The sequence below is a fragment of the Macrotis lagotis genome, chromosome 4, assembly GCF_037893015.1.
Source record: "Macrotis lagotis isolate mMagLag1 chromosome 4, bilby.v1.9.chrom.fasta, whole genome shotgun sequence".
Taxonomy (NCBI): domain Eukaryota; kingdom Metazoa; phylum Chordata; class Mammalia; order Peramelemorphia; family Peramelidae; genus Macrotis; species Macrotis lagotis.
Genome location: NC_133661.1, coordinates 117,901,419 through 117,920,291, shown reverse-complemented (window position 1 = coordinate 117,920,291; position 18,873 = coordinate 117,901,419). Strand labels below are relative to the sequence as shown.

The 18,873-nt window shown below is 36.2% G+C and overlaps 1 protein-coding gene across 2 annotated transcripts in view; it reads right to left on the bottom strand.

The window, feature by feature from the left end:
- The window catches only part of ADAMTSL3 (ADAMTS like 3), a 713,745-nt gene that overhangs the window by 221,304 nt on the left and 473,568 nt on the right, over nt 1-18,873 (bottom strand). For both annotated transcript variants that reach the window (XM_074233985.1, XM_074233986.1), the window contains exons 11-15: nt 12,480-12,618; nt 11,223-11,273; nt 8,232-8,436; nt 6,382-6,529; nt 1,495-1,582 (exon numbers count right to left, since the gene is read on the bottom strand). In XM_074233985.1, coding sequence (XP_074090086.1) covers nt 1,495-1,582; nt 6,382-6,529; nt 8,232-8,436; nt 11,223-11,273; nt 12,480-12,618 — 631 coding nt within the window. The remainder of the gene's footprint in view (nt 1-1,494; nt 1,583-6,381; nt 6,530-8,231; nt 8,437-11,222; nt 11,274-12,479; nt 12,619-18,873) is intronic.

Here is an 18,873-nt window from a genome sequence, read left to right as displayed (position 1 = left end):
ATTTTTTTGAAGAGATGGGGGAGAGAGATTGATGACAATGGTTTTCATTGGTGTGGAGAGAAACTTCTATTGATCAATAAAATTGATCAATAAGATATTTACACTTTTCAAAGAGCTGTGCCTACAAAAGGTGGCAAAGCAAATTGACAGCTATGCTATAGATTACAGTCAGAGTTTGTGAATCATTTTAAAAGTTCTGTATGCAGAAGCCATTAGAAATTAAAAGCTAACCTAGAAGATCAACCAATGCAATACATATTTCTGGCAATGAGGGTTGTTTAGAACCCAAGATCTCTTCCTTTTCATGATAAGATATCAGAACAGGATTCTTCTAAAAGTAGAAACAAATTTTAATACCTTAAATAAAAGTGGTCCTAACAACAAATCACTAGGTGATTTATCTCAACCATTTTCTAGTTATCTCTAAACCAGTTCTCTGCCATGAAAAAGTATCCCTCCCTCTCTGATTCCTTGGTTACTCATTTTGCCCCAATTTTATTTTATTTTACTTTTTAGGTTTTTCCAAGGCAAACGGGGTTAAGTGGCTTGCCCAAGGCCACACAACTAGGTAATTATTAAGTGTCTGAGACTGGATTTGAACCCAGATACTCCTGACTCCAGGGCAGGTGCTTTATCCATTATGCCACCTAGCTGCCCCTTTCCCTGCATTTTAAATAGACTTATGAGTAAAGTTTTTAAAAGTCCACATGATCTATATATTTTTAGGTGGAAAGGAGAAGACTGGGTTTCCTTATCCTGTCCAAGCTGGAAATATATGTCTCTTAAAGTCTCAATGTCACTATTGATTGGCAGAGAGAACACTAGACATGATCCATTCACCCCTCCTTAGGGGTCCTGGTGGACCATTGCTCTTGGAGCTCACTATATTGGAATCAGACTTGGTAGAGACACTTGGTAATTAGTTTAGCCCTCACTACAGTTAAGTACTTCTGAGTCTAACAGCAGACATTTCAGCTATGTGTCTGGGCATAACTATTACAATTTCTCCACTATATATGTGTCTGTATATGTGTTGTGCACACACACACACACACACACACACACACGTACATATTTCTCAAAGAACTCAGGTTCAAATTATTTCAGTTTTTTAGGATTTGAATATATTAACCATATGATGATCTGCAATTACTTTAAAACAAAAGAACTGACCTTGGTATGATCAGTTTATTGAAGAAACTGTGGTATTACCTCATGATAATCTACAAAGTGAACCCAATTTCAACCATAATTTGTCATTTGGCTTGCTCTAGAATAAACGAATTTGTCCTCTTCTTTGTTGCCTTATACAGATGATGCCCAAACTGGCACTCTGAGGAAGTGTGAAAACAGAAAAGAGTTGACAACAGCTGTGATATCTATTGCGTTTGAAAAATTCAGATCACTCTTTCAAGAATTTCCCAAATAAGAAAAAAGAACTGATAGAGGCCTTATTAAAGGGCTTTCTAGGCTCTTAAAAGAAGATGAACTCACGTGGGTTCTTCAGATGCCGCTATTCTGGTCTCTTCCAGTTCCTGGGCTTGTTTAAACCATGGTAATTTGGCTTCCACTGGATTTTTTTCTAGGATAGGAACAATGTTTTGTTATTATTAACTCATTAAGGATTCACATTAAATACACACAAGTTTTCTATTAATATTTTTCACCAAAAAAGGTTAAGTGGTATAGATTCAAGTGGTTTCACTTAAACACAGATCATCAAGTGGTTTCTGGAGTAAAAATTAGCTCAAATTCTATTCAGTTGCATTTTTTTTAAACAACAAATTAGCAAAACAGGGAAGAAAAATCTCTGGCCAGTATCTGGATATATTCCCTAAATTACCATAAAATGTCTTCTAAATTGTGATATCAGCCCTTGGTATTGTTTCCAACATTTGCATTTTCAGTTAGTTATTCAGGATCATATCCCTACTTAAAAAATCTGATGGGGCATTCAATGGGGTGTATGGGAGACTCTGGATTCTCAAAGTCTATGCCAGAAAGTTGTATACTTTGGCAAGTCCCATGAAGCTGGAAAAGTTTTGAATATGGGCTCAGAAATGGACTTTTGTGTCTGTCATCCAAGGTCCAGTTTAGTTAAGTTTAGAAAGCAAAGGCTCATTTTCTTCACCAGAAAGTTGGCTCCTGTATGATGATTTTTTTTAAAAAACATAGTAACTTACAAAGACCATCTTCTTAGACATGCATGTCATACTCACAGCAATAGCTGTGATCAGCCTGCAAAACTCCCAAGTACTGGGAAGCAAATGAAAATCCAACTAGGAAATGGTTAACAAAAAAATACAATAAAACATAGATAATGTTAATTTGTGGTTTTCTAAGCCAATATTTGGTCTAAAGAAATCCATTTCTACTTGATTTTTACACTGCTCTAATTTTACACATGAAGAATTTTCAATCTTTTGTAATTGGTAGCATGGAAAGATCACTGGCTCTGAGATCTGAGGACCTGGGCTGCTTACAAATGTGTAACTTTCAGCAATTAGTTTAATTACCTGGATACCCTACACAACTCTTTAACACCCTGAGAAGGTACTGACTTGTATTTACAAAGGAAACTTTCTGTATCGATTAAACCACAGGCTCAGTCCTTAGCTGACCCATAATCAGCAGGGCAAATTATATGGAGAGTGAGAAGTACAAGAAGGGGGCACCAAGGAGCTTTTGGGGAGCAAAAAGTAAGAAAGTAGAAACTGTTAGGCATACATACACTTGAATAATGGCATTTAATTTTCCTACAATGTCCCTGACTGCTGATGTTCATCAGTCTTCCGTAGGTAAAGTGAACTTGAAGAAGAGATTCCTCCCAGGAATATATGGGTGAGCAATTATCTTCCAGGTACCTTTCCCTTTGTAGTCTCTCCTCTGCTCTATTTCTGGAGTTTCTTTGACTCTTGTCTGGCATATTGGATCACACTCCTGGTCGAATCTTTTTGGCTTGATTCATAAGTATTCCCCAGCTGATGCTATGGACTGAATCCAGCAAAAACTCACACAGATTTGATAAAGCTCTAATCTGCTCCCTTCTTGGTACTTATCATCTGCCCATTTCCTTTATTAGTGAACTTATTGGCAAGACTAGGACTTGGAGGAGACTTGTCCCACACTAACCTTATGGTCTATTTATGTTGTCTCTTACACACACACACACACACACACAAAGACACACACAACACTTAGCATATATATGTCTGGCTTACAGAAGATACTTAAAAATTTCTAGTTGATTGACTGCTTCACATACACACATATCAGCTCTCTTGTCTATATAAAAGGCGATCCTAATCTACTTTAAATAACAGTTGTTAAAGGTTTCAAACATTAACAGAGAAAACCTTTGAAATATAAACTATATCAACATAGAGAGGAAATGTTGCATTTTCTCAACCTTTCTCACAGGAGAATGAAAAGAAACAAGATCATAAGAGGAATAGTTGTTAGAATCAAGGAAATTGTCAGGAAAAGACAAAAACACAACTGGAGTTCTAGAAATATTTTTTTTTGCAAGGCAATGGGGTTAAGTGGCTTGTCCAAGGCCACATAGCTAGGTAATTATTAAGTGTCTGAGGCTGGATTTGAACTCAATATTCCTGACTCCAGGGCCAGTGCTCTATCCACTGTGTCACCTAGCTGCCCCTTTCAATAAATATTTTAAGAAAAAGGGAAGGGCAATAGGAAGTAGGGCTTGTTCCATGATTACAGAAATCACAACTAGGACCAATGGAGAAGTGGCTTTTTAATATTCACAGAAATAATTAGAAAGAACTTCAACTTCACTTGAGCTATCATCCTCATTTTACAAATGACAAAACTGAGGTCCAAAGATGCTGAGTAATTGCTTAATGTCACAGTAGTTCACTCCAGTGATTACACCTGGATCCTTTGACTCCAAATTCAGGACTTTCCCCATTCCTCCAGTGCCCAAGAAAGAATAAATAACTTCCTATGGGACTGAGTTCCCTATCATTAAAAATACTACTAAGTTGATAATTCTGAATCACTGTTCTGACCATGTAACTACCTTTCTCGAAAATTTTCAGAAGTTCCTTATTAACTATAAGAGAAATTACAGAATCCTGAGGATGGTATTGAAAGTCCTCCACAATCTGACTCCCTACTTTTTTTTTTGGCTAGGCAAAGTGACTTGACCAAGGTCACACAACTAGGTAATTACTAAGTATCTGAGTTCGAATTTGAACTCAGGTCCTCCTGACTCCAGGACCAGTACTCTATCCACTGAGCCCCCAGCTGGTCCTACCTATTTTTTAGTATTATTTTGTATTACTTTCCTACTGGCATTCTCTATTATGGTAACATTGTCCAGCTAACAGTTCCCCTCTTCAACATTCAGTCTTCTACCTCCTTTGCAGTCTGATCCAGCTTCCATACAGATGCCAAAGGGCCATTGCTGATGTATTATTCCCCTCCTGGATCATCTCGATGATCTCCAGTGGATTCCTGTTGCCTTTGGGATCAAATATGTATACTTCTCTGGTATCAAATATATATTCCTCTGGTTTGATATTTTTCATCATTTGGCTCCAGATCACCTCTCCATGTGTATTATTTATTACATCCTTTCCATTATTCACCTTTCAACCCAATTGACTTCCTTGTTGCTCCTCTCATCTAACATTCCATATCATCTTTCTGAGCCTTTGGACAAGATGCCTCCCCATTCCACTGGAATGCTCTACTTTGAACCCCTAGTTTGCTTAAAAGTTCAGTTCAAGCTATACCTCCAAAAGTTTTCTCATGATCTTCGGTTGACATTACTATTATGTTTATTTTAGTATATTAAAAAATACAAAGACTGTGAGAACTTGGATTTTCCAATACAAAATATTATGAATGCTAATGAATTCTCACTAACTTATATAATCAAAATTTAATCCAAATTAGCCCAGCAAGCATTTATAAAGCTTGTGCTAGGAACTGAGGATAGAAAGACAATATAAAAAATAGGTTCTGTCCACTTACTTACGTTCTACTGGGGTTACTGGAGTTGTTATTGTTGTTGATCTTTCAATCTTCAAGCAGACCATGTCAACAGGAAGGTGATGCCATGTGATAGGATATATAAATTTATAAAAGTATTCACTGATTAACTGAGGAGATATACTATTAACATATTGGGGCATTATGGAAGGCTTCTTGTAAGAAGACAGAACATGAGCTGAGTCTTGACAGAGACTAGACAGTTTAAGTGAGTGAGGTGAAGATGTAGTACATTCTAGACAGAGGAAGGCATGGATGGAATATTATGCTCAACAAACAACAATCTGTCAAGTTTGGGTAGAAATTGTATGTGAAAAACATTGTCAATTAAGCCTGGGAATGGAGGCTGGAGCTAATTGAAAAAGGTTTTAATGTCAAATTATGTGGCCTTGGACAAGCCACTTAACCCCATTGCCTTGCAAAAAAAAAAATATTTATAGAACTCCAGTTGTGTTTTTGTCTTTTCCTGACAATTTCCTTGATTCTGACAACTATTCCTCTTATGATCTTGTTTCTTTTCATTCTCCTGTGAGAAAGGTTGAGAAAATGCAACATTTCCTCTCTATGTTGTATGTGAAGTAATTAGTCAACCTACTAGCATTTATTAAGCTATAAGGAGCATATATCATGTCCAATAGGCAAAAAGAAGCAATAAAATTGAGCAGGAGGATCACATGGTCAGAGAACATTCTGGTAGCTATGAAAGACAGATCAGAGGGAGGAAAGAGAGACTGAGGGCAGGAGCCTAATTGAAAGATGTCACAATAGTCCAGGCAAGACTGATGAAGTCGTAAACCAGCCTGGTAGTCATGTCAGTGATGAGAAAAGAATAGTAATATGGTTAGCAGTGGAGGAGGAATATATAAGAGCTAGCAACTTACTGAATATGGGAGAAGAAAGTGTCCACGATAAGTGGGAGATTGTGAACCTATGTGAGTAGAAAGAATAGCAGGACCATCAACAGAAATAGGTGACCTAGGAAGAAGAGAGAATTTTCAGGGAAAGATGAAGAATCCTGTTTTAGTTATAGGATTGAGAGATGTCTCCATTGAAGCTGTCAAATGGACATTTACTGCACAGTAATGCAACCTCAAGAAAAGGATGATTTCAAATGGACATTTGGAGATACAGAATTGAGGCTCAAGAGACTTGGGAAAAATATAGAGATCTGGGGGTCATCTACATAAGAGATTTATAACTGAGCTCTTAGAACTTTTGAGATCAACATGAGAGATGTTGGAGAGAAAAAATAGAAGAAGGAAGAGAACCAAGAGTATCTTCATACCTCCTACTTAATAAGGTTAGAGAATTACTAACAAAAAGAAAAAAAAAAGAAAACAGAAGAAAAGAAAAACAAATTACCTTTTGGTTTATAACAAGGGACTGGGATGATACATTCCTCTTTGATGTGTAACTTGAGTTGTGGATTGCAGCCCCCAACATGCTGTCCATTGTGGTTGATACAAAGGACAACTCGATATCTTAACCCTCGACCACATGTCACAGTACACTTCAAGAAATAAAAGTTACACAAAAACATTAATTTGTAACTCATAAAAGAGAACTAAAATCCCTTCAGACTATCTCTGGCAGTGGTTAATCTCTGTCTTTTGAAGGAGGATGTGATTTTTTTTTGGAAACAGTCAAAAGTTAATAAAGAGCAATTCTTACAAATGAGATCAGTGATAATTGGTTGTTATAATTTTTGGAGGAAAAAAACAAGGTACATTTATGAAGTAATTAGAATGACTTTATTGTAAATTGACTCTGAAGATAATACTGAAGAAGGGTTTAAAAATATTTGGAGTAAAAACATCCACCATTAAAACAATGAATTCCAAGTATATTTTTGCACAATCTTCCATGGTACCTACTTTCAAGGACAACTGTTTTACATGATAAAACACATTCTGATGTTTATTTAAAAATAAAATTTTAAATTTATTTAAATCCTCTAGAATAATAATGACTAATCTTATTGATCATTTACTAACAAATAGCAAATAAAGACAGAAGGCAAGCTATCATATTTTATAAAGAATTATGTTCTTTTTTTTTCCTAAAAAACCAAAAAAGCAAACACCTACCTGGATCAGAGTTAACCATTTTTATATAATATGTGTTACCTCATTGAAGACACCAAGATATTCAGTAAATTAACAAAATAAGTCACTACACAAATATCTAATATATACAGTGAGATGTTACTTAAAAAAACCTACATTTCATTTTGTATTTAAGGGCTTGTGAGATTGAGGCCTATGGAACATTTAAAAAAATTATGTTCTTCAATTTCTACTCATTCTAATGGAGTTTGAACTTTCTGTGGACTCTCCAAAGATTCTACAAGTGGATATATTAAATTCATTTCTAAGTGGGATTCAATTAATTAAGCTATTTTGTCAACTCATAAGGTCATTAAGAGTCCAAATTTCTCTTTTCAAACAAAAGGAAAATGAGACTGGGCCAGAGAGAGAGAGAGAGAGAGAGAGAGAGAGAGAGAGAGAGAGAGAGAGAGAGAGACTTGTTCAAAGTTAAAAAAAACACAGAAAATGGAAGAATGGTGGATTGAAATCCAAATTCCCTGATTCTGAATACAAGTTTCTGCCTTAATGCATCATCTATCTCACATTTATTCTTTTCTGTTTATTCCCACTACTTCCTCCATGGTTCAGACTTTCAAGACCTCACACCTGAAATATTGCAAAGATTCTATTTATCTTATGGGAATATTTCTTTTATATTTTTGTTCCAATAATGGAAAGTCTGTTATACCTTCTCTCTGAATATTCAAATATCTACATTTTGGTTACCTGTCCAGTTTTATTGTCTATTATTTGATAGTCCATACTTGTCTTCTAACCAATTTATTCTTTTTATTTCAAAAATGCCAGGCTTATTCCCACACTCACAGTTCCTTATCCTATATCTCCTGCCAATAATACTTTCACCCTCCTAAATCCTCCCCAGGTGCTGAGGCACAGTTCTTAATTCTTCATGTTTAAATTATGGTCATTCTCAAACCCTTGACAACTACCCACATTTGGCACTTAATATCTTGTATTTTAGTTGCTTTATGTCTTTTCAAGTATATTTGTAATTTATTTGGGAGCAGGGAGCCAAGGCTTGATGCTATTTTCATATTTCCCATGTCATGGAGTAAAAAAAAAACCTGGATATTGGGAGAAAAGAAGAATTTCATTCAATCTTACCTGAGACCACTCCATGGCAATCCATTTGGGACAATCAAAGAGATTGCAAGTCTGCATCACTTTGGGTTTGGGGGCATACATGCATTTCCATTCTTCTACCTGCAAAATTTCTCCATGCATGGATTCCTCTACACAAACAAAGCTCCGCCTCTGGATCCCTCCACCACAGGATACTGAGCATGCTGTCCAAGGATTATGTTCCCAGCTCGGGAGCAAAAACAATTTAAAAAGAAGATGTTACTTAAAAAAAAATCTCAAGAGTATAGTTTCACATTTGATGCCATCAAGATTAATATTAAGGAGCAGAGAAACATATTTCTAATGGACTCTTCACTTATTCCCAAGCATATGATAAAATGGAAAGCTACATAAATCAACTTGCTAAAGCCTCTTCCAACTTAGAATGACTGAGATACAGATTCAACTTTATTCAAAACATCTTCTGGTTTTTAAATAATAGGATATTCTTAAGACCCTAGATGAATTTCCTGTAAGTACTGTTCAATGCATTTTAATCAATTCTAAACATTTCTAATTAAAATCTAAACAATTCCAAGTATGTTCATAGTTAAGATAAAATTATAGGTACAAGAATTATCTACCCACCTCCCCAAGTGCAAATTGTCTTTTTGTAGGTTCTTTGTTCAATATTTTTGTGGGGAAAATACAATATTTAATGAATTTTATAGATTGAAACGTAGAAAATTTACTGAGACACTAAGAAGTTAAATAACTTGGCTGGGGTCAAAGTATGGGTCAGGGGCAATATATGCATAGAGTTTTGTTTGCTTCTTAAACTTTTCTTTCTTTGCCTTTTTCTTTAAACTCATGCCCAATTACTCCAGGAAAATATGTCTTCCCTCACCCCCATGTTCATTGCATCTGTTTGTTATTGTTGTTGCTGACAACATCCAACTCTTTGTGATTCAATTTGAGGCTTTCTTGGCTAAGACACTATTTTACTATTTCCTTCTCTAGTTTATTTTACAGATGAAGAAACTAAGGTCAAGAGGGTTAAGTGACTTGCTTAGGGTCAGATAGCTAGCAATTATCCAAGGCTGAATTTGGTCTCAAGACTTCCTGGCTCTAGGGCCAACAGTCTATTCACTGCAGCACCTACCTATCTCTTTGCATCTCTAAACTGCCCTCAATCAGTGCCATTAAGTATAATAGTATTAATGATGCACTAGCATCAATATTCAGGAAAATAGCATTACCATGAATGAAAATTAAAAAATGAAAAGTATTTATGTATTTGAAGCAGTGTGCTAGTCATTCTTTGTAGATTCAAGAGATTATTCTTTTTCTCATACTCACAATACATATACTCATTCATTTTATCTATTTATTTTGCTTTGAAACCAAAACTGCATTATAAGTGGAGCTTATAGAATAGTTTTCTAATCCTAGAGGGGACCTTAGCATTCACATAGTCTAAACTTTTTATTTTATGAATGAGGAAAGTGAATTCCAGGAGGTCATGACTTGTCCACATTTAGTGGCATAGCTAGATCTGAACCTAAGTCCCCTGATTTCAAGAAGATCCATCTAGTGCTCTAAGTAGGATGCAAATTATTCCTCTATCACAAATCAATCACCTCATGACTCTTGGTTTTATAGTTACAGTCTCAAAAAGATATCACAAATCTGATTTCAAAACTATCATTAGATGTGACAGGATTTCATCTATGTTGAAAATCTGATTCTGATAGAGCATACTTTCTTGAAAAGGAACAAAATCGATTAGAGAGGAGTTTAGAGGCAGAAAAGCATTACATATTAAGATTGTAATTTTCCTTTTGGGTCTGTTCAACCTATAAAGCAAGATTTCCTAAGCTTTGGTGATTTTGGACTTGGTCTGAGAAAAACTACTCGGAGGGTCCTATCCCTCATTGCTACTGTAAGTCTTAGTTGATGTGAGAATACTGGAAACTTTGAAGAGTCAGACCTAAGAGGGAATGGTTGAGGGAAACCAGATGACTGACATGTTGATAGAGGTTACCTAACTACATTGTTTCTTCTCTACACTCCTTCAAAATTAAAATTTGGGGCACTCTGGGTGGTCTTTCTCAGGCAAAGTCCAAGACATCAGAATTTGAGGAAAAACTGAGAAGCTGCCAAATCAGAAGTAGGTAGTTTCTTAGCTTCCCTCCTCACTCCATGGCTATGCCTCTGAAAATGAGGATGAAAGAACAGATGAAGGTTTTGGAAGAGCAGATTTCCAAGATTTGTGAGAAAAGATAAACTGGATCGTAGACTCAAAAATTCTAAAGGAGAAGTCAGTCAATAAAAGGTGGGAACCCTCAAAAATAAAATCTGAAAGACACAAAAAAGAAACAATTCCAAGGAAAAAAATAAACATAGAAGCTATCTGAAAGGGACCAATATGGATGCACAAGAAACTCTTCAACCAATTCAGATTTTAAAAATATGTGCAAAAGATGGAAGCAGTGTAAATAATAAAGGATGAATTCAAAAGTGAAGTATATACCAGTAAGAGAAATGTCAAAATGCCAAAGCATACAATGAACTGAGGAGATTAGGATTTTTGAATTAATGTCCTGGTTTTTCTTATCACTAGAAAATGATTATTTCTTTCTCAAATCTTACATAACACTTTATTTATATTTGATATATACAAACTATTAGAATTTTATTTTAAATTGGACTCATGTGTCATGTCTTCCATAAGTCTGTATGCTTAATAAAGGTTGGGGTCATGTCGTAATTTTTGTATATCTTCTGGCTTCTCACACAGTGATCTGCACAGAGAACTTTTTTTTATAAATGCCCAGTGAATTTAATCAATATCAGTATCTGGTTTATTCATGAAGATATATTTAAATTACATGAGAACATTTGAATGAATGGCAAACCTGATCCCAACAATCTACTTATATTAAGTACTGGCCATGTTTTGTTCAGTGCCCAGCAAGCTACTCATATTTAATGAAAATGCAATAAATAAAATTAATAGTAATCAGAACTCACCGAGGGAGAGGCTGGAAGTGGTCATAGGGCATAATCTCCTTAAATCCATCACTATGAATAAGATAATTAGCACAATGTTATTTTATTTTTTAGGCAACTGCTATATTTGTCATCCTGACATTTTCAGGCACATGAACCTCCCAAGAGAAGCCTCATTTTTCTAATGACAATTCAATGTGACAAGTTCCCATTTCCCAAGTGTTCCACCAACTTCATCTCTGATGAACCACATCTTCTGTGGTTTTTTCTTGCTTTTTCTTCATTTCAGAAACATCCCATCTAGCCTCTTTTATAAAAGGAGAATGTATTTCACAGAACCCTGGACAAGTTAGATGATGAAAAATACAAATTATTTTTTATGACCAAAAGGTGGTGTGTTTGGTCTCTGACAAAAATTTTAGTCATGTCACAAATCTGCTACTATAGGTTACTCTGGCAAAATACACAAGTATTATAGCGCACCCTCCTATTAATTGGGTCTTTAGTTCAGGTATTTGGGCTCTGTAAAGGTCATGGTTAATGGTGATGTCCAACTGGGATTAAAGGAAATGGACAGTTTAGCTATAGGAAATGAAATCCACCGAGAATGTTTCCTTTTCCACTTGCCTATAACTCTCCCTCCGCCAGCTGGCATATTTATGTGAGGTTCTGGGACTTGATATTGTGATGTTATTTTAAGATACTGTAATGTTGCCAGGAAACCACTTCAAGCAGTCCAGAAGTAGGCTGGTTCTAAATTGTGCAACATTATAGTTTCTGCAGGGCTTCTCTACACTCCAGCATTAACACTTGGTAGTTCTTTACACAAATTTACAATTCATACCACATTTAATATGATTCCTTTTCAAGCCATGACATGCTAATAAGTGACCCACTTTCACAGTCTGTGACTGGCAGAAGGATAAATGAAGTTGGAAACTTGGGAGGAAGAAATCTTTGATACCATATACGGTGCCTCATGTAGCAAAGAGATCTGGCCAGGTTTAATGTGTTCATGAGTTTTAATAGCTACATCAAAAGCAGATGCAGTCCATGATTAAGAGATGAGGAGGTTATGCTGACCTACCTTGTAGACAGTTTAAGTTCCCTTACTGAAATCCAAGGAGATAGGCTGTGATTACAAATAAAACAATGTTAACCATCAGCATTTCTTCTTCCAACCATAGGAATCAAGAAGGAAGCTGGCTTAAGGGTAAATGAATGATCAGTATCAGATAACAGATAATATTTGTTCCTCAACAAGCAATGCATGCAAACCTTGATGGGCAAGGATCCATACTGCATTCTTTCAGTTTGGGCTTCGGTTTTGTGTTCTCAGGATAATAGTGACAATAATGGTCAGGAACAACCCGCTTCAGGCGAACATCCACACATTCAGCAGAGTTGAGTTGATATCCTTAGTAGGAAAAAAATTAAAGATACAAGAATAGCATAATTTTCATAAAGGTGGAGCTAGAAGGAGTCTCAGAAGTCATCATAACTGGGAGTGATAATAGCTTATATTTACATGGCAATATAAGGTTTGCAAAGTGCTTTATAAAAATTATTTCATTTAAAGCCCCCAAACAGCTCTATGAGGCAACTACCAGCTTTATTATTATATGCTTTGTTTTTTCAAATAAAAGGGGAAATGGGGGCTGACAATGATTTCTTTACATTTTCAGTAATTAAGTATTGGAGGTATATTTGAACCCAGTGTCTTCCAAGTAGAATATTCTATCCATTATGAACATGCCTCCTTTTTCTTTCATCATTTTACCTTACAAGTCTATAAATGAAAAATTATGATGGAGTGCTCAACTGGGAATGTAAACATATTAGCAATAAGTTATTGGAGATTTAGTAAAAAGAGGAAATAATTTATAAACCAACTAGTTATACAATTTTTGAGAAAAGAAAACAATTGGAAGGTATAACCCAAACAGATGAGGATAGCAAATAAAGGAAAATAAGAAAGTTGTACTTTCATTTCTGGGAAAGTTTGGACAAGTTTGCCTACAAGTGCTATGTTGCTAAACATTTTTTTAAAAGAAATTTTTCATGAACATCATCAGTTATTCAGCCCCTTTTCTCCAAAGAGGCCCCAAACCCAAACATATCTAATTGGTCTAAAATTCTATTTAAAGGATTGATTACTGAGAGTGAATTTGATTTTATAAACCACTGGGCTGCTTTCTTGGCAAAGAGAGGAAAGGCATTCATGAGCAATGGCTTGGATGTAAGCTGAGTGGAGAAGGATGCACTGGTATGCATTATAAAAAACAAGGTAGAAACCACAAGAATGAAAATCCAAATGGAGTCAATAAAATATGACTGCAGTACTAGTGCCAGTATCTACTGAAAGGACTAAAATATCAGATATCAATGGCAGCCTCTGCCCATTTTCTTGGCTCATCGAGAGCATCCCCACGTTGATTTTTGGATGGCAGGGAATAATAAAATTGAGTTAAATAGTCCTGGCACCTCATAGGCAAATAAGTTAACTTTCTTAATCATCCAAGAATCCCAGAAAAATCTCATTTATACATATCATGCAGCCTAGAGAACAAGTACAATTATACTTGATTTTTTTTTTCAAAAACAAAACAAAACTACAAAAAGTCTAAATGAGTTTATTATCCTTCAGGACAGAAAGTACCTTTGTTCTAAAGGGCAAAATATAAGAAAATGAGAAACTTACTATGGATGTGTTTATAATTTGGCAAGAGAGTTGAAGGAAAGAAATCATCTTTGCTCTTTCTCTTTAAGTGTAATGAGTTTTAGGAGTTAAATAGCTAAAATATATGTATATATTTTATATATACATATATATGTATATTTATATATGTAGAATCTATCTACTTGTTCTCCCATTTGTAGACAAATATAGAATCAAAATAAAGATGAAAAAAAGATGAAAAAAGCACTGCATTTGGGAGTCAGAAGACCTGGATAAATCCTAGATCTATCATCTACAAACTGTGTGGAGATGGATAATTAATGGAGCCTTCCAAAGCCAGAATTCCTTCTTCTATAAAATGGGGACATCTCTACTTGAGCTGAATACCTTATCAGATTGTTGTGAAGACAGCAGTCAGAAGCATTGTAGCATAAAAGATGGGTCCTAGAACTGGACCTGGAATATCTACCTAGTTTTGTATTCTAGATTATCATGACTAGCTTGTGACACTAGTTGAATTACTACCTCACTGATTCTCAGTTTTCTCATTTCTGAAGTAGGGTTGGTAAAAGTACCCCTCTGATTGGACTCTAGTGAGACAAGATCAGGCACACAATAAGCATCTATTAGATATCCATTCTATGGTAGGCACTAAGCATTGAAGGAAAAAAAAGGAAAATAAAAGACAGGACAGTCTCTACTCTCGAGGAGCTTGCAAGCTAATGCAAGAAGAGGTTTTTATAACAACAGATACAAATGTGAGCAAGTATGATGAAATGTAAAACAATATCTATCTATATCTATATCTATATATAGATATGAGCTATTATACAATTAAAATCTTGCTACCATTCAAATATGGCAATACTTCTACTAAAAACAAGGCATAAAAGTGTTCCTAAAGCTATGAAGAAAAGCCTACAATTCCATTCTATCTAGCATAATAATCTCACAACCTTTGCTAGCTTCTGAAGCAACAGCCCTGGAGGATGCTCATGCAGTAATGCTTTCTGATTTTACATAATTTGTAAACATATTTAGGAAACATTTGTTTGGAATCAAACTGATAGTAATTAACCAAACCCCATTTTTAAGTATAAATCTCAAATGTGAAAGTTACTATTGCTTTATTATATCTTACTTAGCAAAAGTTCTGACTTAAAATAAAGAAGCATTTCAGAAATACTAATCTAACTGACTGATCCAATGAATGCAACGAATGGGAAGAAAAGTTTTCCTGCTAAAAAAGAATGATATATTCACATTCAGCACTGAGGTAATATAGCATGATACATCTGTAGCCAAAATAGTTCCTGGGGGGAGGGCAGCTAGGTGGTACAGTGAATACAGCACTGAACCTGGAGTCAGGAGGACCTGAGTTCAAATTTGACAGACACTTAATAATTACCTAGCTGTATGACCTTGTGCAAATCACTTAACCCTATTGCCAGGTTTAAAAAAAAACAAACCTAAAAAAAATCCTCTGGCAAAATAGTTCCTAGCTCTGCCCCTTAGCTAGCCATATGACCTTGGGCAAATTGTCTAACCTTTCTAGACCTTTATTCCCTCACTTATAAAAATAAGTGGTTATATAGCTATGGATACCAAAAGTCTCTTCCAGCTCTAGAGTCAGTGATTCCTTTGTTTTTCAAAGGATGTGATCACCCCTCTTGTGTAACTTCCATCATGGATCATGGTTTATGCTGAGGTTATGTTATATATGCAAAGTTTACATATGCAAATCTGTTAGGTATGATTAATTTATGCAAATAATTTCTTTATGTAAGGGCAATGAGTCATACCCAAGTACATCTGGTAACTTGTCCTGGGCGCAGAGGAGGATGCCAGGAGCCCAGACCTGAGGGGATTAAGTCACTTATGCATCTGCTGACTATGTATCAGCATTTACGAGAAAGCATAAAGTTCTGAGTATTAATTTCAGGGAAGAGATTTAGCCCTAAGAATTTCTGAATCACAGAACTAGCAGGGAACCCAAGGACTCATCTGATCCAGCCTCTAAGCAGCATGCTGTCTAAACCAGTCCAGACAGAGGTCTATATTTTAAAGAATTCTTCTCACAGCCTGCTTGGGTAACTTAAATGCAATTTTGCCCCACAAGCAATCTTGTGCACCGTAAGTCATTCATTGTATTTGTAGCTTCAGAACCTAACACAGTGTTGGCACAGCGGGTCCTTAATCAATGTTTATTTATTTATTTGTTGTCTGTATATTTTTTTAATTTTTAATTTTTTTTTTGCAAGGCAACAGGGTTAAGTGACTTGCCCAAGATCCCACAGCTAGGTAATTAAGTGTCTATGGCTGGAAATGAACTCAGGTTCCCCTGACTCTGGGGCCAGTCCTCTATCCATTGCACTACCTACCTAAAAGTCATCTTATCAAACCTCCCTGTTTTAGATATGAGGGAACAGATCTACAGGTTAAATGTCTTGCCAAACTTCTATTAAGATGCAGTCCAGATCCAGATCCAGATCCTTGGATTCTAAATCCAAACTATGCTACCATATGAGCAAATGATCCTCAAGCTTAGAAAGAGAGAAAAGATGGGGGGGCAGATGTCTTCTACATAGGCTAGAACAATAACAACAATAACGACTGAATTTATATTGTATGTCTTCTCGTTAGAGCCTCACAATGACCCTGCAAGCCAGGTGCTATTCTCTCCATTTTATAGATGAGGAAACTGAGGCTGAGACATTAAATGACTTGCCCAGGGTCACTCAACTGGCAACTGTCTGAGGTGAGATTCAAATCTGAACGTTCCTGATTCCAACTGCAGAGCCATATGCCATTGAACCAGAATTTCAAAACTGAAACGGTCCTTAATATCATTTAAGGACATAAAAGACCCAACCTAAAGTCTTTGCCTAGGATCTCACGTAGTGAGTCCACAGCAGAGTTGAGTCCAGAGTCCAGGTTTCAGGAATTAGTCCAAAGTTAGCAAACTGTACTGCAAATATCCAGTGAATAATAACTGCAGAAATGCAGTGTGGAGTAGTGAATGAAGCCTTGGAATAGATCCTGGACAAGTCTTTTATCCCTCAATGTCTCCAGGCTATTCTAAAACTAAAGTGCAGGCTTTGATCTGAGTTGGTAGTAAAAGTTTCTTCACTGAAATTTCTCTAAATCAAAGAACTCACAGTTCCAGTCCATTGTTATCTCATTTGATCCTCTCAACAATCCTGGGTGGTAGGTGCTATTGGCCTGATTTTACAGGTGAAGAAACGAACACAAACAGAGGTGAAGTGATTTTCCCAGGATCATATAGCTAATGTTAAAGGCAAATGTAAACTCGGGTCTTCCTGAATTCAAGCCCATTTATCCACTGTACCACCTAACTGCAAGAATGTTGTCCCAGGGGGCGGCTAGGTGGTGTAGTGGATAAAGCACCAGCCTTGGAGTCAGGAGTACCTGGGTTCAAATCCGGTCTTAGACACTTAATAATTACCTAGCTGTGTGGTCTTGGGCAAGCCACTTAACCCCATTTGCCTTGCAAAAACCTAAAAAAAAAATAAAAAAAAATAAGAATGTTGTCCCTGAAATCAGGAGGACCTGGGTTCAAATTTGATCACAGACAATTACTGGCTGTGTGATCTTCAGCAAGTCACTTAAACCTGATTGCCTCACACCCCGGGTTATCTTGATTCCTATCTGGCCATTGGATTCAGATGGATCTGGAGGAGAAAGTCAAACTGGCAACTTTAGCACAACACCCTCTTACTCAAATTCAGTTTGGGTGCATGTCATAGCATCACTTCCCTGATGTCATGGTCTTCTTCAAAAATGAAGGACAAATATCATCATCATCATCATCAGCAACAGCAGCATCATCATAAGACTTAGTTTTTTTGCCCCTCTGCTATCACTATGCCCCCATTTTGATCTGATTTGAATAAATGAAGATTTAATGTGCTCTGGGTAGGAAAAAAAAAACTAAGCAAATGGCCTTCACCAGGCATGTGTCTGGAACTGGATGGTCTAAATATGTGTGTGTGTGTGGTGGTGGGGGGGGGTGAGGCAGAGCAAATGGATTTCAAATTAAGGTAGACAGAGTAAGCTGGAATCACATATACATTCATCTTATGGTAAGCAGAGGAAGCTCACAACAGAACCCAGAAGTTGCCAGAATTCCTTTGAAGTCAAGGGTTAAACTCAAAGATATTCCTCATTCCCTCTAGCTGTCTATCTGCACAACCCTCACCCCTTTTTTTCTAGACAGATCTAATAAGCCTGAATCAAGGACCTTTTCCTCTCCCTCCTCTCCACCCTGCCCTGGGGGGAAGAAAAAAAAAGATTGCCTCCTGAGTCTACCAGTAAGAGGGATTCAACACAATCTCAGGGTAGTCAGAGGTAGTCACCTAGGTAATTCAAAGAAAAATGTTTCCTCAAGAATTAGTCTAAGAATAAAATCACAGGATTCATGCTATTTATCTTGCTTTTAAATTGTATTTTAGAACAAATATTTTTTTGCCCTAATTGCCCTAGTTATTGATTGCTTCATTTTTTCTTCCGATAAGCTCCTTTTTATTTCCAGAAAAATACATTTTACCAAACCTAAAGAGTATAAACTCACTAGCTGGTTGAAAAGAACTTGTGGAGCATAGCATGGAACATTAAACTACAGCACACAAGATTAACTTAGGAGCCTTGGAAAATTTATTTTAAAGCACCTCAGAGTGAAGGGGATGGCGAATATATTCTCCACATGATCTGGGTGGTGACTATTACACCATGGACAGTTTTAATGGAATAAATTCTAAAAGGAGATCCAAGAGCCTATTAGACAGGCCCCAAAGCAAAAATTTGGAGGGCTTAGCTGGAAATTATACTAATTTAATTTTAAATGCCAGACTGAGAAATATGAAGAGGAGGGTAGCAGAAGTGGAGAGTGATGGGAATGCTTTAAAGACAAAACTCAAATCTCTTCAAGAGATAGATAACTGAAAACTATCTTCTAATAAGCACAAACACAAG